The 25,671-nt window shown below is 42.3% G+C and overlaps 1 protein-coding gene across 4 annotated transcripts in view; it reads right to left on the bottom strand.

Annotated features, from left to right (window-relative positions):
- The window catches only part of EPC1 (enhancer of polycomb homolog 1), a 94,043-nt gene that overhangs the window by 40,366 nt on the left and 28,006 nt on the right, over nucleotides 1–25,671 (bottom strand). Inside the window, exon 2 of one of the 4 annotated variants that reach the window (XM_079913096.1) lies at nucleotides 24,302–25,328. The exons of the other annotated variants lie outside the window; for them this stretch is intronic. Coding sequence (XP_079769222.1) covers nucleotides 25,296–25,328 — 33 coding nt within the window. The 3' untranslated portion in view covers nucleotides 24,302–25,295. Of the gene's footprint in view, nucleotides 1–24,301; nucleotides 25,329–25,671 lie in introns of those variants that run through there. 4 annotated transcript variants of the gene reach the window in all.

Genomic DNA, 25,671 nt, shown 5'->3' with positions numbered 1-25,671 from the left:
ACATCTAATTTAAACTTATCGAAAACTAAACATGTTTCTATAGGCTAATACAAACAAATGCTATACCAAGTCTTAGTCCTTAGCCCTGCACATACTCACTCTTGCAATTTCATCCACTATCATGGCTTTAACTACCATTTGCACGCTGATGACACAATTCAAAATCTTACTCTCTAGCACAGATTTCTGTTGAACGTTAGGCACATGTAGAAAGACCTCTTACTCTATATTCCACTGACATATCTCGTGTTAACATCAACGTCCCCATCTGCCGACTCTCCAAACCTGTTCCTCCTTGTGTCTTATCAATTTCAGTGAATCGCACCATCGTACATCCAGTCACCCAGTCAGAAGCCTTGATTTTTCCAGCTCCCTTTTGCTTCCTACGTCCCCATTTCCAAATCAGGCACCAGATCTTATAAACTTCTCCTTCATGTCTAGAAATTATTCAGTGCTTTCTCATCCCACTGTCACATCCAGGCTGCAGCTAGCCTTCTCACCTCTAGCATCACACTATTCTCCACTTCCCTTCTGTAGCTACCGTCAGTGGTCTTCCTCAAAAAGTATGGGGAATTCCCTGGCGGTCCAGCGGTTAAGACTCTGAGACTCCACTGCAGGGGGCACGCGTTTGATCCCTGGTCAGGGAACTAAGATCCTGCAAGCCACATGGTATGGCCAAAACAAAAAGTCTGATCACGATACTCTCACACTTAATCCTTGGCTCTCTACTGCCTTTACGATCCTGGTGTGGCAAAATGGGGTCCCTGATGGTCGAGCGCTAACTAATTCTGCCAGTCCACCACCATACCACTTTCTACCCTGAACTTCACACGCCAGCCACAGGGAGCACCTCGTGGCACCTTCTAATAATATCTACATGTGAGGCTGCTCCCTGTGTTTTAAGTCCATCTAAACCTCTCTCATTTCTTTCTAATTCTACTAGCATGTCTACCCCTCTTTTAGAAAGTCTTTGACGACAGTTACAGGAGACTATCACAGTGGTAGTAACACAGAAAACAGGTACAGCTGATTTTTAAATTGTCTGTTCAATTAAGATCTTTATGAAACTGGAAACCAAACAACTCTGAATCCAGAAAGAATATTTCCTGACAGTGGTTTCACCCCTTAACTACCTGTCTCACACATACCAGAAGGGACAGGGTACAGCAGGTAGGAAAGAACACCAAGACAAAGAACAAACTCAGTAAGAAGATACTTTAAAAACACATTCATCTTGGATAAAATGTTAATCTTCGTGGAAGAAATAACTTCGGGAAGTCTTTTTTAGCTTTGGGTTATAAAGCCTTAGGCTTTACTACTATGCCTACTAATGCATATTTCCAGAACTAAAATAATAGCTGACATTTGCGAAGCATTTATTACATGCCAGGCCTGAGCTTCACATTCTTATTTCATTGTTTCATTTAAAGCTCATAAATAGACAGACAAAGAGATGGCAACTACCTCCCCTATTTCACAGATAATAAACTTGCCTGTGTTCATAGAGTTAGCTGGACTCGAACCCAGCTGTGACTTGAGTACAAGCTCTTAACAACTTTACTGCATCGACTCTCAAAAGGATGTAGATTCCCCACAGATTACTTACGAATTCAAGGGAAAACCAGCAACGATACAGTGGAGACACTGGGCCACACCTTGACTGGGTGATCAAAATGAACATTACCGGGGCCTCCCTGGTGGCGCAGTGGTTGAGAGTCCGCCTGCCGATGCAGGGGACGCAGGATCGTGCCCCGGTCCGGGAAGATCCCACATGCCACGGAGCGGCTGGACCCGTGAGCCATGGCCGCTGAGCCTGCGCGTCCGGAGCCTGTGCTCCGCAACGGGAGAGGCCACAACAGTGAGAGGCCCACGTACCACAAAAAATAAAAAAAAAAAAAGGACATTACCAATGAGGGGCAGAGAGATATATGTGCCTCTGAATGTGATGCCATGAGGATATAACATCGTTTATATAATGTGCTAGCTGGTAATGCAACACCTGGATGTAACCGGGAAACATGAGACAAACCCGAACCGGGATCACCCTATTCAAAAAAACCAAAGGGACGCTAATCTCTAAAAATGTCCACATCATAAAAGATGAAACACTTGCTGAAATATTTAGGGGTAAAGGGCCATGATATAGGCAACTAATCTCAAATGGTTTGGAAAAAAAATACATGCGTGTGCATGTGTATGTATGACAGAATGGGTGTATGGAAAAACACAAACAAAGCAAATGGGACACGATGGTAACAATCAGTATACATGGGTGTACTCCCCTTTTTCTTGCAACTTTTCTGTAAGTTTGAAATTATTTCCAAATACAGCTGACTACCCTTGAACAACTCGGGGGCTAGGAGCATAGACCCTGCCCCCCCGTCAGTCGAGTATCTGAGTATAACTTTACAGTGGGCTCCCTGCATCTGCGGTTCTGCATCCATGGATCCAACCAACCACGGATCTGTAGTGGTGTAGTCTTTTTTTGGCCACTCGGCACGGCATGTGGGATCATAGTTCTCTGACCAGGGATCGAACCCGTGCCCCCTGCAATGGGAGCGCAGAGTCGTAACAACTGGACCGCCAGGGAAGGCCTGTAGTGGTGTAGTTTTTATAGAAAAAAATCCATGTATAAGTGGATCTGCACAGTGCAAACCTATGTTGTTCAAGGGTCAACTGTAATAGTTGTTTTCTTTAAGCTAAGAGCAGAACGAAATGGTGAGGGGGGAAATAGTAGACTGTATACTCAAGAGCAAGAGATGTAAATTCTTCTTCCAGAATTGCTAAGTAACTGCATGATCTCCTAAGTCAGTGAGACCAGAGAGCCTCAGAATACCGTCTTCTGAATATAGTTCTAGGGACATAATTAGCTGTTCTATGAGTTCTGTGATTAAATAATTTTGGAAAACGCACAGACAGTAACAGACAACGTTGAACAGTTTCTTTACAGAAGCATCCTCAGTGGTTTTGCATTTGCTGAAATGCACCATGATTTTCCAAATGAGTAATATAGAAGTCAACATTTCCTAATTATGTACTGACCACTGTTAGTGTGATTTATATAAATGTTTGGTGGGACCAAGCCTTTAATTTTCAGTATTAAAAAGTAAGGTTGAGGGGTGGTGGTGGGATGAACTGGGAGATTGGGATTGACATGTATACACTAATATGTATAAAACAGCTAACTAATAAGAACCTGCTATAGAAAAATAAATAAAATAAAATTCAAAAAACAGAAAGAGTAAGGCAAACATTAAAATAAAGTTGCAGTTAAACAGTGGTACAGGAAACACTCTCTTCTACAATAACAGACTTTATCCGTTTGGAGAAATATAACCTCCTGACTCCACTGTTCAACTCATAGTGAGGTAAGTTTACTAAATTTATTTTTAAAAAGGAGGGCTGTATTACGATGTAAGACTATGAAATCTCTGGCAACAGGTCTCCCTTGTACGGACAATAATACAGACTAGGGTTTGGCAAGCTGTTGCCAGCGAGGCAAATCTGGCCCACCACCTGTTTCTGTAAATACTTTATTAGAACACAGCCGCACGTGCTCATTTACATATTGCCCGCGGCTGCTTTGCTCCATAACAGCAGAAGAGCTGTGACAGAGACTGTAAGGCCTGCAAAGCCTAAAATATTTACTATCTGACTGTCCACAGAAAGTCTGCAGACTCTTCATGCAGATACAGTTATTTACGCTCTGTTTAATGCTTGAGATTCAGCAGTCTGGCGGATCACTGGCACACACAGAGCACGCTCTGCTATTTACACGATGAACATGACAAAAGAGGGAAGCTCATTAAGTAAAAAAAATCACTATATTAGACCCTACATTAGACACTTAATCTTCATTCTGAAGGTGTATTATTATAATACCTATTTTGCAGGGAAAAGTGAAGCTCAGTAAGGTAAGTCACTTGTCCGAGTGGTGAAAGTAGGATTTGGCTTGAGGTCTGACTCCAGAACCCCATGGTCTTTCTACTGTAGTTTAATTCCTCCTTCTTGCCTTCTTTTGCCTTTCCCATGAATGGCTGAGCTCTGGTTGGTACTCAGGGGAGGACTCAGAATACTGAGAGAAGCAGAAAGGACTTTAAACAGCTGAAGAAATGACTGACAGCATCGTGGGTACAAGGAGCGTGGGGAAGCTACAACCAGGTAAGTTAAGGAAGTAAGGGCAGATTTCCTCACTTCTCTTGCAGGATTCTCTTCTGAGTACTTTACTAGATGACAGCTCATAAAGCTTAACTGCTGACAACACCCAGGCACCTGGATATGCAGGATGGAGCGGAGGAAGATTACGTCACAGGAGAGCCTAGGCCAGGTACATATGCTCCCCTGTGTAACTAACTACTCTTAATCGCCAACGAAGACGGAGGTTCATAGTAAAGGGTAAAGTATAGTCTTCTCTAGTAAGTATTGTTTTATCTTGCTGTATGGGCAATAGAAAAAGCATTAAAATTTGTTATTTCTTCCCCTGGACTTCCAACACTTTTGCTTACTGTATCTTCGACACCACATACACCAAATGCGGAGCCAAAATAATCTTCTTTTTATAGAAATAATTAGTAATATGAGTTTCCCTCAAAGAAGGGAATCAGCTTTTAGTTAAAAGGAAATTATGAAGGACTCACTTGGCTTTAGAAGTACTTTATTTAGGTACTATTATATAATCTACTATAAAAATAGTCAGAGGATACCAAATGATTTACCACTCCAGAGAGCGAAGGACTCTGTGATGAACTAAGAAGGCTGAAATAAAGTCAAGTTTAGACTACACTGCACCATCCCGTTATTCTATCAAAAATAACAGATTTACCTATTGTAGTTTCCTACCAGTCAATGTAGCAATCAAGACTCGGCTGTTGATACACTTTTATTAATACTCTGTTTTACCCATCAAAAATGTAAAACTTCAAATAGACTCACAGACATAGAAAACAAACTTATGGTTACCAAAGGGGATAGCGGAGAGGGGAGAGAGATAAATTAGGAGTTTGGGATTAACATATACACACTACTATACATAAACAACAAGGTCCTACTGTATAGCACAGGAAATTATATTTAGTATCTTGTAATAACCTGTAATAAAAATGAATCTGAAAAAGTATATGCATTATATATATATATACACACAAAACAGAATCACTTTACTGTATACCTGAAACTAAATTAACTATACTTCAACTTAAAAAATGGTTAAAAAAAACATATGTAAAACTACTTTAGGGCTTGTAGGAATGCTAAGATTTGTCCAAGTTTAAGGTAATTGTGGAAAATACTATGACATGGTTAGTACGGGAAGAGGTGATAGTTCATATGTTGTACTTATTATTCACTTAGGACCAAAGCTAAAAATAATCTTACAAAATTTCCTTCCTTTTCTTAACTGAAATCAAGTCCCCTGGTTTTACCAAAACCATAAAACTCCTGTGTAATTTCTGAAGTTGTGTCTTCTAGAGTGGCTAAAAAATAGAAGGGGCTCTGATAATCTCAAAACTTTTTTGTTTAATAATGTTTGTTTCCCTCACTTAAACTCACTCCTCCTTTATTTAAAGGAACAAACACATTGATAGACGAAAATAAATATTTCATAATTTCAAGTGATTTTGATTAATTTAATGTTATTTGGTACCATAAATTATTTTCTTATATAAAACATACTGTACAGAAAAAATATTGACTTTATTAGAATACGCTCTCGGGATTCCCTGGCGGTCCAGTGGTTCGGACTCAGTGCTTTCACTGCTGGAGCGGGCCCTGGTTCAGTCCCTGGTCAGGGAACTGGGATCCTGCAAGGCACACGGCACAGCCCAAAAAAGAAAAAAAAAAGGAAAGAATACTCTATCAAAAAAAAAAAAAAGACATATAAGAAGTCATACTATTTAAGAGCACACATTTTTCTATGTCAGAAACCTGGATTAGAATCCCAATCCTGCCCTTTACTAATTGTGACTTAACATCTCTAAATTCTAATTTCCTTATTAGTGAAATGAGGTAACTGCCATTATAAGGATAAAATGAGATAAGACATGGAGAGAAACCTCTTAACACAGAACCCAGCACCCACTTATTAGCTCTTTGTACTATAAATAATGAAACCAATTTAACCTTTTTTCCTACTAGTAAAGGGCAGAAAAAGCTACCTACCTGATCAGGTTGCACTGAGGATTAAATGAAGTTATATCCATAAAGCCCTGGGGTATTATTATTGTTAACAGGCAAATTATAATAACTTAAATTATTAATAGAAATTATTTTACTGTAGCTATATACATGAATCAATTAATAAGACGAATTCCAAATTTACCGTGTGTGTGTGTGTGTGTGTGTGTGTGTGTGTGTGTGTGTGTGTGTGTTTTAAACCCTATAAAGGCAAATTAACTGCTGAAGTTACATCTCTGTCTTCACAAATGTCTTCTAAACATGAGAAGCCAGCACACCGACAAAAATGCAGGGAGTTATAGGATGTAATTTACAATAAATACCCTCTTTTCTTCATCTTCAAAGGTGAACACTGAACGTGTAATAGACAGCCTTTAGTTTTGGTCCCCAAATCGTTTCTGGCCTCCTGTAGGTGCTGGGGCTAGGTGACTAATGCTGGCCATTGAGCTATGAGTCAAAGCGACTCACGTTACTTCTGGACCAGAGTATTTAACTGCCGGTGGAAGATGCAACGTTTTCAAAGCGCTCCTCCCACCTGTCACCAAGTTTGAGACCTCTGCTGCATTAGCTTGGTTGCCCAGCTGATCCATGATAAACAAACAAGACACAAACAAGAACTAAACTTTTGAGACTGTCTGTAATCACTCATCATAACCTGGCTATCCTGACTGACATAAACTGGTCCCAGAAGTGGGGTACTATTATAACACAAAGACTAAAATACATGCCATTAGCTTGGCGGTCAGGCAGCAAGGAAACTTCTCAAGAGGCTGAAAGGGTGGCATTCCATAGTAGGTAGTACAAAATATTTGGTAAAAGTCAGTTACCATGATCTTGGAAAGATCATGTAATTAATAAACTTGTAGCTCTAGAAGAGGTTAAAAAACCTGGATATTAAAATGGTGTGTTGGTTGCTTTGTTTGATATTACAAGAAAGAAACAAATTTTAAAAATTGACTAGTTTGTAAGGAGGAATAAAAGAGAAGAGGCCAAATATTTGAGGATTTGCAGTGCTTGAAAAGTGCTTCTCAACTCAACCCGTAAATTAACAACTCAAGAAGGCCTTTGACTAACAAAGCCCTTCACAGCCTGCTCCCTTCCTCTAGAAGCCAGGAGACCTGAGGGTACTTTTCAATCAATCTGGGCTGTTGATTTTTGCTTGTTTGTTGGCAGCACGACATTGTAGGCTTGTAACGTGGTTCCGTTTAGCTCAGTGTGCAAGATGGCCTGTCCTCTCAAACCAAGGTATGGCCCGGATACCCACGGTTAAAACACACGAATGGATTAGAGTCTCAGAGCAGAGACCCAGATAAAACTGGACACACAGTTAAGTGCTTTCAGTTGAACAAAATGCTCAGAGAAAAAAGAGAGACAGAGACAGACACTGAGGATGCAGCTCTTCCAGCAAAAGCTAACAGGCTTCTGGGATTAGCATTTAGGAGACAGACAGACAGCTGTAAAGAACTGAGAGGACAGGCCATCTTGCACACTGAGCTAAACGGAACCACGTTACAAGCCTACAATGTCGTGCTGCCAACAAACAAGCAAAAATCAACAGCCCAGATTGATTGAAAAGTACCCTCAGGTCTCCTAGCTTCTAGAGGAAGGGAGCAGGCTGTGAAGGGCTTTGGCCCCCAATACCTACTTCAGATGAGGCTAAGAAGATGATGGAAAGAAAGGAAGCATCTCCTGGGTATCAATGCCAAGAGCCACACAAACCAGTGGACTGGGAGCCCCTCCAGGAGCCTGCACTTGGTACCTACGTAAGAATATTCCTGGGCTTCCCTGGTGGCGCAGTGGTTGGGAGTCCGCCTGCCGGTGCGGGGGACACGGGTCCGTGCCCCGGTCCGGGAAGATCCCACATGCCGCGGAGCGGCTGGGCCCTGTGAGCCATGGCCGCTGAGCCTGCGCGTCCGGAGGCTGTGCTCCGCAACGGGAGAGGCCGCGGCAGTGAGGGGCCCGCATACCGCAAAAAAAAAAAAAAAAAAAGAATATTCCTCACATCCAGGGATAGGAGACCCTTATAAAGCCAGCCTGGTGGGAGTCTTGAGTTGCTATGCATCAGGAACTGCTGTTTCCATTGTCCAAAGGGGAGCATTACGGCGTTGATCAGGCCTCTGTTTTTCCAAAGTAAACTGCATGGGGGGCGGGGGGGCAGATAATATTTTCACTCACAGATCTCCAGGTCAAGGGGAAGCACATCCAAACCTGATCTAGGGAAATATGTGTATCACCTGGAAATCCTAATATTCCAAGCTTGATGCTGTCTAGCTGGTCTCTTTCAGGCTGGGTTCACTGCGGGGGAGATGAGTACACTTTGTCTGTGGGAACGACAGTGATGCAAATCTCTGGTTGACCAGAAGGGCAGGTCTGTCATTAACTGCTGTTTGCCAAATGTTTTTGTTCTTTGCCATCTGGTCATTATGGCAGAATTGTATCTCCTGGTCAAAGGTACGGTTAGGTGGAGCCATGTAACTTGCTCTGGCCAATGAGTTGTGAGCTGAGGTGATGAAACCCTCGTGTCTGGCTTCTGGCCAGAGCATGTGAGTAACTGATACAAGACAGGAGACCTCCAAGAGCTCTTCCCTCTAGTATAGTGCCCAGCAAGGTTCAGAATGGAGGCTGTCCTGTCAGCTGGGTCCTGGAATGGGGGCACATAAAACAGAACCCCCAAGTCAACCCAGGCGACAGTGCAGTTAGAAGCCAATCTTTGTTATGATGCCACTAAGGTTTCACGGCTGTGTGTTCACAGTACAACCCTGCCTACCCTGTCTGATAAATGGAGGGAAACCCTTAACGCCTCTGAACACGTGAGTCAGAGGCAAACTTACAGATCAACTATGTCAGGTTCCTTCTACAACTGATAAACATGAGGTCTACCATTAAGTGACTTGTCTGATCACAGAGTGATCACATGGTACAAGAATTTGATGGAACCATCATTATCCTCATGGAATTCTAAATTACAGAGTGAGTTATGTTCTAATCTCTAAACACAGTTCTGGGATAGACTGAACTAGAAACATATGAATAAATTAGCAATAGGCCAATCCAGTCATTCACTCAACAAGTAATGGTGGCATTAAGCTCCAATGCTGAAAGGTACTGGGAGCTCCGAGTCATGCGGTAAAGACTAATCAAACATCTCCATAAATGGACCGGAAGCTCACAGAAGTAAATTGCTAAGAATGATACTATGGGAGCACGTAACCGACCTATCTTAATGGGTAGATATCTCAGCAAGTGACCCTGAGAGGAGATGTGAGGGATCACTGGGAGAGCACTAAGCCAACCCGCAGGGGAGTAACGTTTTGGTACATGGGATAAATGAGGAATGATCCTGTTGCTGGAGGGAACCTGAAGGCTTTGGAGGAACAAAACGGAGGCAGGGGCCAGATTATGTAAGGCCTCACAGATAAGCCACTTGAAGAGCAGTGGAAACCCTTTACAGGTCTTTCGTAGGAAGTGACACAATGAGATTTCAGTTTTCAAAGGACCCCTGGTTGTGCTAAGAATATCAGGGAAGCAGCAACTGTACTCTTGGGAAGACCTGTTAGGAAGGTACTGAAATCTAGGCAAGAGATGTTAGTACCCTGAATTAGGGAAGTGCCACTGAAGATGATAACGTGTGAACTATTTAGGGAATTAAATACCACTACACTGGAATTTTTATTCAAGATATTTTAAACTCTTGCTAGCCTCCCTGAACTTTTATCGTAGTTCTCTAATTTCTCCACTCTGATTCACAGTAAACCCAAATACATTAAACTGAGTGAAAGGACAGCATGACACCAACATGATAGGGCTGGCATAACACATTTATATCACAAGATACCTCTCCAACAGACCCCAGAAACACTTTAAAAAGATACACATAGTATATTCCATTGCTTCCCACATGGTAAGGCAGGCTACTTACTGAAAACTTTCTAGACCAGGATCTTAGAAATCACAGATTTTAAAAGTTCAAATGTAAGATTTATTCCAGGAAGGACTTAAAATGGCTGGGCCCAGAAATTAAGGGACATTATAGTTTTAAAATTGGCCTCTGGCTAGTGATTCAATGTATAAGGCACCCCTGAGAAACAGTTTTAGATATGAATAAGAGTTAAGGTTCAACTGAGAAATTTTATATGGAAAAAAATCAGCCCTAAAAATAGAAAGATGAGGAAAAAAAAAAAGTTAATCCTGCCACAAGCATTTCTTTCTTCTGTCCATCTTCAAAAAAACAGAACAAAAATGTTTCATCACTACAAAAAGATAGGAAGAATTTCTGAGGTATATTCCACAAAATCACAGCATAAAAGTTCAGACGATACATAAAGTAGAACTCAACAGATGTTCTAAAGTGGTGCATAGAAAATCTCAAGACAAAGGAATCAAGGAACATATTTTTATGGAATTGATTCTGATAGTTCCTGGTAGACAGAAAAAAAAAGATGGCTTTTATTTCATTGGAATTGCATTACAAAGGAAAAATTCACTAAGGCAAAAAAAGTTCATACAGAATTTTCACAAATAGTGTCAAGATACCACTATGATAGATGAAAAGGAAAATTCAAAGACAGTGATAAAAACATAACTGCAACCAAAATTTTGGTTTTCAAGCCACTTTCAGATCAGAGAGAAAGAATTTTAATGTAAAAACTTACCTTTAATGTAAAAATCTTTAATGTAAAAATGTTAATGTAAAAACTTTCAGTAAAATAATTGATTTTGATTTTTGCATGATTCTACCTATATTTACTTCAAATGGGGGGGGCGAAAAAAGAGATGACTTTTCAGGAACTCAACGTTAGAAGTTGGCTTACACAGTTTTGTTAGACTCTGAGTGATAACGTACCAATTTACCCAAAGTAAAAATAGACATTTCTGATCTTTACAACCAGGACTTAAAACGACTGCCTCAGATTATAGTTTATGTACCATATGAAGTCTAAGCTCCTTAAAGGAAAAGACATGTCTGTGGACCCTACAATACTTAGCATTATACTTTGTAAGTGTAAGTTTACAAATATTTGATACATCAACACCATATAAAATAAGTGCTTTTAGCAGAGCATTTCACAAAACTTACCACTGGAAAGGCCAAGACATTTTCTCTGGCTTAAAATTTTGGATTATTAGAATGTCTCATGTCCCTCGCGATCGCAGAGAAAACCATGCAAAGCCATAGCTTAAATCCTACTTTTACCAGCCTGCTCCAAAAGCTCAAAGGCAGGTAAAGCAGGTAACTGACCACCATTTTAGAGTGCAGATAATCATAAAGTACCTAGATTTTTCCAGAACTATATAAACACTGATTAAAGAAACATCTGTGCCAGAACAGTGTTAAGTTTCTGAGATACAACACCGCTTCTGCTTTCAGAGGGCTTCAAGCGCAGTGAAAGCAACAATCATATAACTGAATTTGTTCTCTAAAACTCTCGGTGATGTCACTCGGGGAGGCTAAGTCAAGAAGTGCTTCAGAAAAGCTGACTAAACATGGCGCCTGGAAAGGCACGTGGGGTCAGGGGGGTGGAGCGAGCACGCGCGGACAGGGGAGCTACGAGAGCTGAGAGGGCGTGGAGCCCGCCTTACCGAGCAGCGGGCTCGCGGCGGGCGGCCAGGCTCCAAGCGATGCAGGCACCTTCCCCTGGTGCTCACAGCCTGGGGCGGCCCTCCCGCACGTACCAGGGCTGGCCTGTGTGACCCAGGGCTGTGGCACAGGTGATGGCGGCCACGCCCAGAGCACTCCCGTGTCGGGCGGGCGCGCACCTGCTCCTGGCTGGCCTGCTGGGGGGGGCGGGGTGCAGGTGTCAGGCAGTGTGGACACACGGGAGGGAGTCACAGAGAGGCCCGGTGATGGCTGCAACGCCAACAGCTTCTGCCGACAAGAGCCACCCGGTAAAGTCGCTCCCAGATTCCGGATCCTCAGAAGCCGGGATCAGTGTTTGCTGTCGTGAGCGGCGCAACTCTGGATAAGCTGTCACGCAGCAACGGACAACGCACACATACGTGAGTACGGAGAGTCCTCACTGAATAACACAACCCTAAGCTGTTGGAATGGTCTGGCACTGGGCCCCGGTCTCTGAGGACACTGTCAGCGAAGAAGCTGTTAGTAAAAGCCCTGCGGTGTTTCACAAGGTGAGGCGAACGTTACTGGAAACCAGAGGAAGGGGTATCCCCGTCAGGAAGGAGCAGACGGTTTACTGACACCGACCCCGTCAGGTGTGTGAAAAGTGGGCAATCTGCCTAATGAACTGGGTGACTTAGCTAAGGAGGCTTTCCACCAGAGAGCTGCAAGTGCTGCCCTGTTCTTCTGCCATATATGGTAAAAAATGAGAAGATGAAATGAAGAACCGTTATAGAGGAGCCAGGACGCGAAGGTTTGGACGATTTGCAGTCTCACCAGACTGAAGACGGTGCTCAAATTCAGGAATGGATTCTGACCCAAGATCAAATCCAGGGCTCTGACAGACAAACACGGCCTAAACACTACGCTGAGGGAGTGACTAGGAAGTCCTCTGTAAGACCTCAGAAAGATCCAAGATGGTGTCTCAGAGTACTCTTCCGTCAGACCAAAGGCTGCTACACAGAACTGTGTGCTTCAAAGATTCTCTCACTCAAACAATAAGGCTGTGAGGAAGCTTAAGGTCGTTGTCTCAGCAGGAGCTCGAGGTAGTAAAAGGCTTACCTCAAAGAGGTTCATGGGCGTGGCTTTTGGCTAGTGGAATAAAATTAAATAGAAGACCAATACAACGCATGGAAGACCCACAAAGTTTTTAAAAGAATTATATAGACAGAAACATTACCAGCTTGAACTAATGGAGATAAGAGACAATACAAAATGAGAAGAGGCCTTCAAAGTCCTAAAAACAAGTTAAGGGCTTTGCTGGCAGGAAGCAAGTTAAGAAAACCCAGTAGCAAACAGGTTAGGTTCTACCTTCGTGAAAAAGGAAGGGTGAACCGAATGCCCAAAGGGCAAAACTGACAGCTTGCGTGAATTATACCCAGGAGTTGACACTCAGCCAAGGAATTACCATCATTTGCCTGGCGGGATTTCAGAAATGCTGTGGACCAAGAACTCCCCTTGAATAGGAACGTTTTATAGCAGTTATCCCAAGCCTGACCCAATACTGTATACTGGTGGTGGCAGAGGGTGGGAGCAGATGTCTCTTTAGCTTCACAGGTTGAGAGGAATTTGTACCTGAGAAGCTATACGTAATGAACTACATTTGAGACGCCTCAGCTGTACCTGAAACCAATCTGGATGAGATCCTTACGCTGTAAGGGGACGAGACTTTTGGGGGCTTTGGGAGGGAGGGAGAGTATTCTGCATGTGGTCAACTGTGGTAGCCAGCCTCCAATGATCCCTGTCTCCTGGCATGCACAGCCGTGTGAGGCGCCCCCTACACTTACCAGGGTTGGTTTGTGTGACCAACAGCAAGAGATAGAAGTGACGACGTGTAACTTCCAAAACTAGGTCACAGAAGACTGTGTGTTCTCTCTCTCTTTTGGACCCATTCCTCTGGGGGAAGCCTGCTGCAGCCCTACTGGGCTGCTGTCCCAACAACTTTACTGGGACTCTGTGAAAGATCCGGGGCCAGTATCACCCACATAAGCTGCTCCTAAGGTTCCTGGCCCTCAGAAACCGTGTGAGAAAGTTAAGTGTTCGTTGTTTCAAGCTACTAAGTTTGGGAGTAATCTGTTATGCAGCAACAAACAACGAATACAGGGCTGAAGGAGGGGAAAGGGGAAAAACTGGGGATGGAGGCAGCGGTCAGATCCTGCAGGGCCCAGGGAACCCCACTGAAAGGTTTTTGCATTTTATTCTATCAGAAAAAGGAGCAATTTAAGAATTTTAGATAGCAAAATAACAACCAGACTCAAAAATATCATCCTGACAACTTTGAGGGGGGTGTAAAATTGAAAACTAGAGTACAGAGACTGGTTAAAAAGCAATTATAAACCTTTCAGAATTAGAGCACATCCTAATCTTTTAACAGAAATTCTTAGACCCAAACGCACGGATGTACGTGAAAGAGCAGCCTCCAGAACTAAAAATCTTACAGCACAGAGAACTATATGCAATATCCTATGATAAACCATAATGGGAAAGAATATACTTTAAGAAATAATGTGTGTGTGCGCGTGTGTATATATATTTATGTATATACACATACGCACACACACACATATATAACTGAACTGCTTTGCTGTACAGCAGAAATTAACACAACGTTGTAAAGCGACTATACTTCAATAAAAAAATTGATTAAAAACGTTTAAACATCTTTTAAAAACAGAACCAAAAATCACTAAAATGTACAGAACCTGTTAAAAAGTACAGAAAACATTTTTTTCCAGCAAATTCTTTGAAACACATTTCATACATTTGAGGCTGGGAAACCAAGCATGTATTTAAGTTGAGAAAATAATCCATTTGAGTTGACTTCCTTGACACGACTTAAGACCTTGTTTTTTGATACCTTGCTTATTATCTCACATTCTGACATAAATACAACTAGATACGTATAAAAAACATACCCACTCACTATCAAAACACTCCATATCAAAAATCATTTGCTATGATGGAAATCTGTTGAAATTTTAAAATCCTACCTAAAAAACACATTTCCATCCTTCAAGGACAAAAATTAAACAAAAATAATAAGTAAAAAAGATCCGGGCTTCCCTGGTGGCGCAGTGATTGAGAGTCCGCCTGCCGATGCAGGGGACACGGGTTCGTGCCCCGGTCCGGGAGGATCCCACGTGCTGCGGAGCGGCTGGGCCCGTGAGCCATGGCCGCTGAGCCTGCGCGTCCGGAGCCTGTGCTCCGCAATGGGAGAGGCCGCGGCAGTGAGAGGCCCGCGTACCGCAAAAAAAAAAAAAAAAAAGATCCAAGCACTTACTGTGAGTAAAGCACCACGCTATACACCTTACACAGGCTCATTTCATTCTCATACCACACTTAGAGAGACCTGGGGCAAATGTAAGTAACACAGACCACAACTTAGCTCGTGTTTTGAACCCAGCAGAACAGCTGTTTTCAACCCTGTCAGACCCAATGCTCCCTTTTTTCAAATTACTCCACTCTTCTATTTATGCACGTTTTAATATAATCAATCCAAAGATCTAACTGCAAAACCAAGTGGAAATTAAAGGAAAGTAAGTTATAATAAAATACTATGTGTTTCAACATGTAAATAATTGGGATATGTACCCAGGAAGACAAAAGGAAGTAACTACAGAAGCTGAGATGTCTACAGAGAGCTAAAAAACCAGACTTTTTGCAGGCCTGTACTACTGTTGACTCAAATACCACTAACAGTGTTGATAAAGTTATTACTATTTCCAAAACGGTAACAGTGACTGCAAAAGTTCTCTACAACATAAAGTACAACATTCCCTTACTTTATATACAGTTGCAGCCCTGGAAATTTTAGCGTATACCAAAACTACACAAAAAACACTTTACAAGTAAAATGGAATTAGGTTCTTGACTCAGATAATCTGTAAATGGAAATCTCACCAACTGGGATGTTCTGCGGGACAGTCAAAAAGTCAAACAGGCAATTCTTTGTTTTGCCGGGCTGTGCTCTGCGTGGTGGCACTTGCATTGTTTCTGTCCCCCAAAGCACCTCCCCCAAACCTGTGACAATCAACCCCCCCCATTTTCCAGAATGTTCTGAGGGTGAGCGACTGGTGCAGTGTTGAGAAGCACTGCAGAGGAGGGAGAGTTCTCAGGCGCTCAGTAACAACCGTAAAGGCCCATTTCCTGGGTCCTGAAACAGGCGCGCTGTACAAAAGCTCTTCTCTGTACAGATTATTACACACCTGAGCGGCAGGAGTGACAGGCCTCGGAGGTCATCGGGCCAGTGTCTGTCTGGTGGGGCCGCCCCTCCTTTGGGCTCTCCCCCCGTCCCCAGCGGCAGGAAGGGATTCTGAACCATCTGTGCATCTGAGGTTGGCCGGATAAATCCCATTGTTCTTCACACCCATTACCAGAGTTCACGACTTGACAGCATCACTCTAGCTCTTACTACCACTCTGACCCAACGTCCCCTAATCTGACCCAATCTTCTGGTCTTCCCCCCTCCCCCACACTTCCACTCTGTTCTCTAGAATAAGACGTATCAGTAAACTCCTCTCCACAGTCTCAGCCTCTTTCAACGTTCCCTCATCCCCTTGCTCTATTTTAAGCCTGGCAGTGTCTTCCAGAAGCAGCACTCCCGGAGCCCTTCCAAGGAGAAGCTGTGTATCTTCCCACATCCCACACACTTACAGATGGGCTAAGTGTCCTCCTTGCCCGCCACTGCCAGGCCACACCATTCCTCTCCACTGTCCTTTCAGAAACCCTAACCCCTCAGCTATTCACACCCTCACTCCCTCTCCCCGGAGCTGCCGTATCCACTCTGTTGCTCAGGCAGAGCTCACGGTCGTCTTCTCAACTATTCCCACACCTTCGGCATCACCCTGAGTAACGACGTCTACGTGGACGATACACCGCTGAAATCGAAACTCAAGCATCTCACTCTTTAACTGGCACCCTCCTGGCTCAGGCTCCCCTGTTCCAGCACGGCACCCCTCCCCCGCAGAGCCATCCCGGTGTGTCCGACCACTTCCCCGGTCCACACCAGCTCCCTGAGGCCTTCCTTTCCCTGCTTAACCAGTTTGGATCCAGGTCTATCATGATCATCTACCTCACACATACTTTTAATGCCCTCATCCCTCTTTCCCCCCTTTGTACTTGCTGGGCAAACCTCAACCCTAGAAAGACCTTATTATATACCTGCTTTATTCTTGAACTCAAGTTGAATGCTTGCATTCAACTGCCCAAGTGAGCAGACTGGTCTCACTTCAAATGATCACAAACCCTGAGCCCCCAGCTAGCCCATCAGTCCTGTTACACTTCTCTAGTAGGTGAGCTTCCCACACATACCTTCGTCTCAAGGCCCCCCCCTTGCTCTCAGGTGATGACATCACCTCATACTGCATACAGGCAATAGAATCATAGAATAAATACCCCACCCTCCCACTGCCAAACTCTACCACTGGTCATATCATATCCTTCCTTACTTCTAAAAAGGAAAAAGTACTTCTGCTTAAATCAGTGACCAAGCCCTCCATGAAAGCAATCCAGGAAAAGATAGGAAACAGTTTTTAGGAACAAAGTCCTCCAGTAGGAGAGGAAATAGGATTATTTCATCCTTTTTAATGACATCATTCCAACGATTACACTAGTTCTAGTAACTTGTTTATTTGTAATAGCCATTTTAACATTTTTGTCTGCTAACTCTACTACCTGGGTTATTTCTACATCTCTCTCTGTTGATTAACTTTTCCCTTAGTTATTGGTTAGATTTTCCAGCATCTTTGCATACCTGGTGATTCTTTTTTAACTGGATGCCGAACACTAAGTTTTATGTCGTAGGATCTTTTAGTATTCCTCTAAACGCTGTGGGGCTTTACTCTGGGACACAGTTATCCGAAATTAGTTGGCTCCTTTTGAGGCCAGTGTTTAGTCTTTATTAGGGTAAGTCCAGAACAGTTTAGTCTAGAGCTAATTTGGCCCTACCACTAAGGAAATGACCCTCTGAGAACTCTTATCTGATGCCCTCTGCATTAGGAGGTCTTTCCACTCTGGTCACTGAGGACATAACATATTCCCAGCCCTGTGTGAGCTCCCAGAAATGTCCCTCCTACTTCTTTCCAGGTGCTTCCCACCCCCCCGCCCCCAGACAGGCTCAGACCAGTTTTTGGCTAGAGACTCCAGGGGACCTCTCTGCAGACCTCTGTGCATCTCTGGTACCTAGCCCTGAAGCCACTGTAGCCTCCCCAAACTGAATTCTCTGCCTCTTCAACTCCAGGAGGCTGGCAGGCTCTATCTGGGGCCTCCCCTACCTGCACCTGTAGCCTGGAAACTCTCTAGGTAGCGGCCTGGGCAATGGAGGACTCAGCTTTGCTTCCCTGCTTTGCGTCTGCCTAAACTTTGTAACTAATTTTTAAAAGAAAGGATTTGTTGATGCCCCCAATCCCCCCCAGCTATTTTTTCAGTGCCTCTTCCCAGCACAACTATTCCAAGGAGTCGTCTATACTTGCTCTGACCCTTTTATTTATCTTTCAGCATTTCTTCTGTTCCACTCAGGCTTTCCTTCCCACCACGCTGTCAAAATAGGCCAATGGCACATATCTAATCAAATCAAACGGTCCCTCTCCCCTCACTCATCTTCTCCGTGGATGGACTTAACCAATGTCCTTCCTTCTTGAGACACCTTTACCCTCACTTTCTTCCTAATTCTCTAACAGCTCCTCCTCTTCCTGAGCCTCAATGAACAGCTTTAGAAACACCTGTAACCCAAAGACCTTCAAATTTATCGTAGAGCCCATGACTTCTGAATTGTGCACCTCTAGTGCAGATTGCTCTAATGCTTACATTCTTGCGTACCCAGCTAAACACAAATGAGTAAGAGGCACTTCAAACTGAGTAATAAATCCATCCTTTATAAACCCTCCCTCCCCCAAATTTCCCTACATCAGGAAGCAGGGGCCTAATCACCCATCCACCCAGCTGCTCAAGGTAAAGATCAGGGATTAATCCTTGATTCTTTCTCTCCGTCTAGTACATTCTAATCTGTCAGCCAAGTTCTGTTGGTCCTACCCGCAAACTATACCTCCAGTTTATCCATTTCTCTTCTTCCCTACCACCACCCTAGTTACAGCCACTCTTGCCCGGTACGACTCATTCTGCACATGGTAGAGAGAATAACCTTGAAAAGACATAAATCGGATCATGTCACTGCCTTGCCTGAAACTCTCTAAAGGCTTGTTACTTCACCTCAAAACTACCCCAGCTCCGTGCAGTAGCCTGCAATACCTCACCAGATACAGGCCCCTGACTGGGTCCTCTGGGTCCTCGTACTGCTCAACCCTCTTCGCTGCCCTCCGGCCACACTGGCCTCTGTCCCTCACCTGGGCTCCCTGCATCTGCAGTCTCTCTGCCTGGCACGTTCTCCATGCAAGCCGTTCTCCATGCAAGCCTTCGCAGGGCTGGCTCCTCCCACTTCAAGTTTCAGAGCCAGCGTTCCTTGACCCTCTGCACAAAGAAATCTCTATCCTCCTCCTGCCACCTGAAATTCTATACTGTCTTGATCCACCGCCACTTTCATTCATTCGCTTTTTGTCTGTTTTCCCATTAGAATTCAGTCATTCAACTAAACAAATACTGAACACTTACTATGTGCCAGGCACTATTTCAGGTGCTGAAAAAACACCAGTGAACAAAGCAAACAAAAAGTCCTGCCCTCATAGAGCCTAGGAGCTAGAATGTGAGCTCCATGAAAAAGGGAGCTGTTTGCTGACTGTCGGATCCACAGAGCCCACAGGAGGCCTTAGTTCACTGTAAGTGCACAATAAATATTTGCTACAAAAGTGAATGAAATTGGATTTATCTATATTTTCTTAGTCTTTGTACAATATACCTCAAAAATCTTCACTTAGCCATTAGAACAATGATCAAATTCTTGCTTTAGACTTCAAAACAGCCATATTTATATTTTGTTTCCCCTTCAGACTCTTATTATCTTATATGTAAAGCACAAATTTGCAACCTTCAATACAATATTCTGATTCTAATTTCAAACTCTCATAACAGTAAAAGCATTCTGTGACTACTGCAGCCGACTTATATTCTTTAAGTGCTTTAAAAAACACAAGCCTTCTAGACTAAACTGGAACCAATTATCCATGCACCCAGGTTACCTTTACCTCTGTGTAAACTGTGTTTATGTAGAGTGCAAATGAAGCCATCAACTAATTCAAGATGTAATGATTACTCTAAAAACACATAAAATGCATGAGTTAACAGACCTAAATGCACTGGCAACATAATATGCTCACTACTACAGGAAACTATCACGGCCCTACTTCATCTTGCAGTTAAGAAAATCCGGGTGTGTGAGAGCACGCAAGCACGCGTGTGCACGCACACACACGCGTGTGCACACACAGTCAGAAGCTGGTTGAGGTCTCAGGTCTAGTAACTCCCAACTTGATGCTCTTCCCAATTAATAATTACCTAAATTTAAAGACACAACGTCTCACAACTACATCATACAATCCTCTGAGGATAGACAACACATCTAACAAATTTATACCAGACAATCCTAAATACAAGGGATTGTACAAATGTAAGTAGTTTTGAACAGCAACAAAAAGCAAGGCCATCGTGAACAATCACTTAGTATTTGGTAATAATGAAATGCATGTGTACAGCATTTTCACGGATACCGTCTGATTCACTCCCTAGAGCTATACCTCCCTCATAAGGTAGGTCAGGAGAGCGTTGGCACAGGAAGAAACTAAAGTTCATCCAGTAAGCTTAACTGACTTGTCAAAGGCCACAAATGCCAAAGTACATTCTTCTCAGAGGATATACAACTGGTACTTGTGATTCTAACATAATCAAAATAATTCATCCCAATATAGAAAGAAGATTTGAACCTTTAGAAAATCACCCACAGGATATTTCAAACCTCAGTTTACCTTTGCCCCTGGCTTTACCCTAAGGCTGCGTCATACTTCTTCAGCCAGCACTTGCTATACGGAAGGAAATTCAACCAAAATGATTTGCTTTAATAATGTGTTGCAAAACTCAGCAAACTGTCACCAGGCGTATCTGAAGCTGAACCAACTTCTTAAGGATAACCTCCATGACAACAAATAATCGAAGAAGGGCTTTATCTTTTAAAGAACTGATTATATCCCTACTCATCAAAGAGACAACTAAGATCATGGGTCACAGTAGATTTATGAACAGCACGTTTGTTTTTGATTTTCATCTACCTACAGTGGGGCTGGTGGATGAAATTCAATTCATATATTTAAAGGTGAAAAGTTAAGTATCCACTCTGTTTAAAATACCGAAATTGCTCAAAATCATTAACTATTATCAGAGGCTTTAGTAAACTTGACCAAGATAATGGACAGAAGTCAACAGTTAAGCTTCAAGTAATTCACTGAAAGTAGTTCTAGCAAGTTGTTTAAAACATCTGAATCACTTCTTTTCTCGGTGATTTCCCTGTAAATTGATTTATTCTTACAGAGGAGTTATTGTAACATATTAATATAAGTCACACTTCAAGGGTTCAAAAGCTTACTTTAAAAGTAAAAGACACTATCTAGTTCTGCCTATGTATTTATTTCATACTTTCATACTACTTTTGCACTTGGAGACTCAGAAGTCATTTTACTCCCAAATTACAATATAAAATTCTCATTTCCTTGTGGGTTGTCTTCTTCTAAGAAATAGAATCACAAACCATACCATCATTCCATTATATAAAATGCTACCCTCTACTTTAAAATTACGTTTTAACCAATTGCTGATAACAACTACCCTTAACTTTTCAGAAAAATGGAATCACATAGTCAGAATCCACACCTTCATCTCTTGCCATTATGTACGTACATAGATACACATACATCTTCCATCTGTTTCTCTCCCATTACTACTACTACAGACCACAATATGGTCGAATGCAATATACAGACTAAACTAAAACCTACACCTCCAGTTTATCCAAACCTAGTCGTAGATTCTATTAGGAATGGCTAGTTTAATATTTAATCCTATCCACAAATTCATGAACCTGTAAGCACAGGTTATTATTCTTTATTTACAAGATTTAAGCTCTCCTGTATTTAGATGGCACTTTTAATTAAGTCCTGTTGATTAACAGAAAGAAAAGGTAGTTCTGCATAAATTCCATTACAGATCACAAGCACCCACAAAACACCATTAGACACATAAGCCCATTAGTTTTCATTATTGTTTTATAAGAAAATGAAGTCTAAGTACAAATGGTACTAATCCAAAATCTTAAATATCAAACAGCACACCGAAACAAGAGCTAATATTAACACTTTAGGCACCAGGCCCTACAGTTTTCAAGAGGCTCCTTTTGTAGGTAAGAGCCTTCAGTCTTCCCGAGTTGCCGATTAATTTTTGCCTTTAATTTTTCTTCTCTGATTAAGTCTATGTAATAACTTCCATACTGATGAAACCAAAATGACTGCTGAAATTTCTAGAACAGCAAATCTTAACCTTGGGTTTTCTGCCTTTATCGATACCTTGAGAAACTCATGACAAACATGAATTTTCTCCCGAGAAAAATATACTGTCACAAAACTGTATATGCGTATCATGGGAATTCACTACTTCTAGCATCATTTCCACATAACCTTCAGAACCCAGCTGATACACTCAAAAATATCTTGGGCAGGACAGAAAGTTGGAACTAGACTTCATTATTGCTTCTCAATTATCTTTGACTTAAATTATTTGCTACTTAATGGAAAACCCCAAATATCCTCAATTCCTTTCTAATTCAAACTAGCTGTAAAAATTAAGCTTTGCTTCTAGTACAGGTGCGACTTCACATATTTCTTTTCACTTCCAATGCGGTGGACAGAATGGAGGAATCTAGATTAAGGACTAAGAAATCTTGGTTTACAAAATTTTAAAGGAAAGAAAGGATTCTTAGTTTCTGTCAGAAAAATCGGACTTTTAAACATATCACTTAAAGTGATTTAAGCTTCTTTTTATAAAACGAACTAGATTTTTATCGTTTTGAAAATGTAGTGCTTAACTACTTTTCCTCTTAACAGAGATATGTACGTATTTCCACTTTAACCCCTAATTAAAAACAAAAAACACCTACCTGTCTACTTTATAAACTTGGTTTTCATAACGTTGTATACTGGCCACTAATGAAGGATACAGTTTGAACAGAGGAAAGACAAGGGTCTGGGACTATACGTCTGATTAGAACCCTATTAAAACCAGGTGTTGGACTGCGATGGCTGGGCCCTACACCCAACAGTCCCAAAGGTGGCTGCGTAGGGCAGTAACAAGGCGGTATCATCATTAAAGGCGGTATCATCATTAAAGGCAGTATCATCATTAACGTTTTAATTACCGTCACACTTCCTTCTCTTCTCCTCGGCTGGAGAAGAGGTTAAGCCTCCACCCCTTACAGTATATGGAGTCACACACTCTGGCATCCCAATGAAAAAAGTTAAACTACTAGAGGAAACAAGCAGCTCCACTTTGTTGAGTATCACTTTAAAACCAACTTTTTCAGAATGTCTTTGCTGAAGTGAGAAGTAACCATAAAGGAAAACGTAAAGCTCCAATTGTAACGAAAACATTCAATTGTACTGATATCTTGGAAAAACTACCCTTTCATTTAAAGGTGAAGCCATGGCACTAAGTAGTATATTTCAACATTGCTAACCTTAAAGTTAAGATTATAATCTTAAAATTAAAATGGTAAAAAATTAAAATGGTGCAACCTCTGCACCCCCATGTGTTTAAATTAAGGGACTTATTTCATATTTAGAGCTGACATCCTATTGATTTCCCATGATCTGAAAATTACTTGTTATTCATTAAATCAAAGCCTTTATCAACTGTTACTTTTTGATACAGCAAGTTACAATGTATCACATTATACCGATTGAGACACTGAATCTCTAACATCTATTTGGCAGTCAAGTCCTTCAGTTTATTACAATCTGGAGTTATTTCTCAATCCTCATCAAAAAAGGACTAACAACTAAGTTCTAAAGTTGAGTATGATTCATGTTTGGAGGGGAGGAGGGGACTTCTACTGAAAGTTGTTTCTTAAAAATTAAGAGGCATGCCTAATTAAGGCAGTGCGTTCAGCTTAAATTAAATTTAAATGGGAATACTTTAATAAGTGTTATTTTCCCTATGTTTAGACCTAGCATTTCTGCCACGTTTACCACAGAAACAAAATATGGTAACAGTTAGCAGGTACAGTTCACATGACAATTTTCCAGATATATTTGATCATAAAATGCCTTCTTAGTGAGGTGACATATATACAATACTGTCCTCATCTAATTCTGCCCTATCTTTCATGATCAACATAGGATTACACATTTTCTAAACCAGACACTCAATTCAGGTTTCTAGATCGCTCCTGACCCTGACATGTCAATCGGAGGCATGAGTTCGCCTTTATAAGAAGCACATCATTCTTCAGCAAATTATCAAAAAGTTTCTTCTCCTCAGGCTAACCCGGAATTCAATTACCTTTAATTGTGCTTGGCATACATTTCAGCGCTAACATGCTACTTTCAATCCTATGATCTACAGAGCCTCCTCCCACCCCCACCCCCGGCCAGCACGAGCCGCAGGACTGGACAGCAGCTGTTTGCCTGGGACTGTTTACATTCTTCTGTTCAGTTCAGTGTCTATTCCTGAAGTCTATGTTTCACTGGTCATAGTTTTGGTTGGATGTGAAGTGAAACAAATTCTACACGGACAATGGGAAAAGTCAGTCTGAAGGGGGAAAAAAAAACAATCCCTCAAAAATAGGGACTCAACATGTTAGAAAACAATGAACTACAAAATGTCAAAATCATTTCAGTGAACAGAAATGATCCGTAAAAACCTAATAAGCCTTGATACTTCAGTTGAGCTCAGCTCTGATTTCAGGTTGGGGCCCTTGGGACAGTCCAATGTGCTCCGAGGAGCAAGACTTCACTGAATTTCAAAGTGTACTGCAGGGTTATCTGTTCTTATCAAAGCTCTCCCCTTCCTCGGCTGCAAAACAGGAACTACCAATTAATTTCCAGGGCAGTGGTAACGACGACACCCCCACTTGAAAGTATTACCTGCAAAACTTGGAAACAAAAATAAAACCAAAAGACGAGATTCTGCAGTCACAAGTACTTTAATTTTTAAAAACAAATCACTTATTTAAAAATAAACAAGCGGCACCATTCTACTCTGCCGCTGATACAAGTAAAACGTTGAGAGGTGGTGTCTCACAGGCAACGTGCTAAAGGTCAGGACCGCGCTGGACAATCTCAACTACTCCACACGCTAAGACGCTACTCTCGGAAGGAGCAGGCGACGGTCACCACTATTTGACTTTGAAAGGTCAAACAACCCGAAGAGTTTAAACAGCTTTATTTTTCGAAATCGACATTACAGAGCAGGATTTCTGCATTTAGAAAATTCTTACAGCACCAAACAGAGGTATGACAGAACGATTTTCCACCACAAAACTGTAGCACCAATCCAGCGACTCCTCGACTTCCTGGAACTGTCAACACACTGCCCCCTGTTTAAGTGGCTGTACCTGAAAACCAAGGTATGCAATTCCTTAGGGTGAGAAGCCATCAAGTGACCCTGCCAAGGACCTGGGGGAACGAGGGGAAGAGCCTATTATCCGTGGGTCTGAGCCCAACTTCCACGACCAGGGAGAGCTGCCGCTGCGGTACGGCGTCCGGGAGCCGTCGACACTTACATGCCGAAGCCCACCCAACCGAAACACCTCCAGGTTAAGATTTCTAGGAAGGGGTTCACTTAACCTGAGTTCGGTGGCGGGTAAGAAAGAAAGCCCTCTTCCAACAGGTAGATCTGTTAACACCTGCTTACATGGGGTCCTTTCTCCCCTAGCTCGAGAAACCCAGCCATCGGGC

This window comes from Stenella coeruleoalba (genome assembly GCF_951394435.1).
Source record: "Stenella coeruleoalba genome assembly, chromosome: 2".
Classification (NCBI taxonomy): Eukaryota; Metazoa; Chordata; class Mammalia; order Artiodactyla; family Delphinidae; genus Stenella; species Stenella coeruleoalba.
This window is presented reverse-complemented; position numbering and strand designations above follow the sequence as displayed.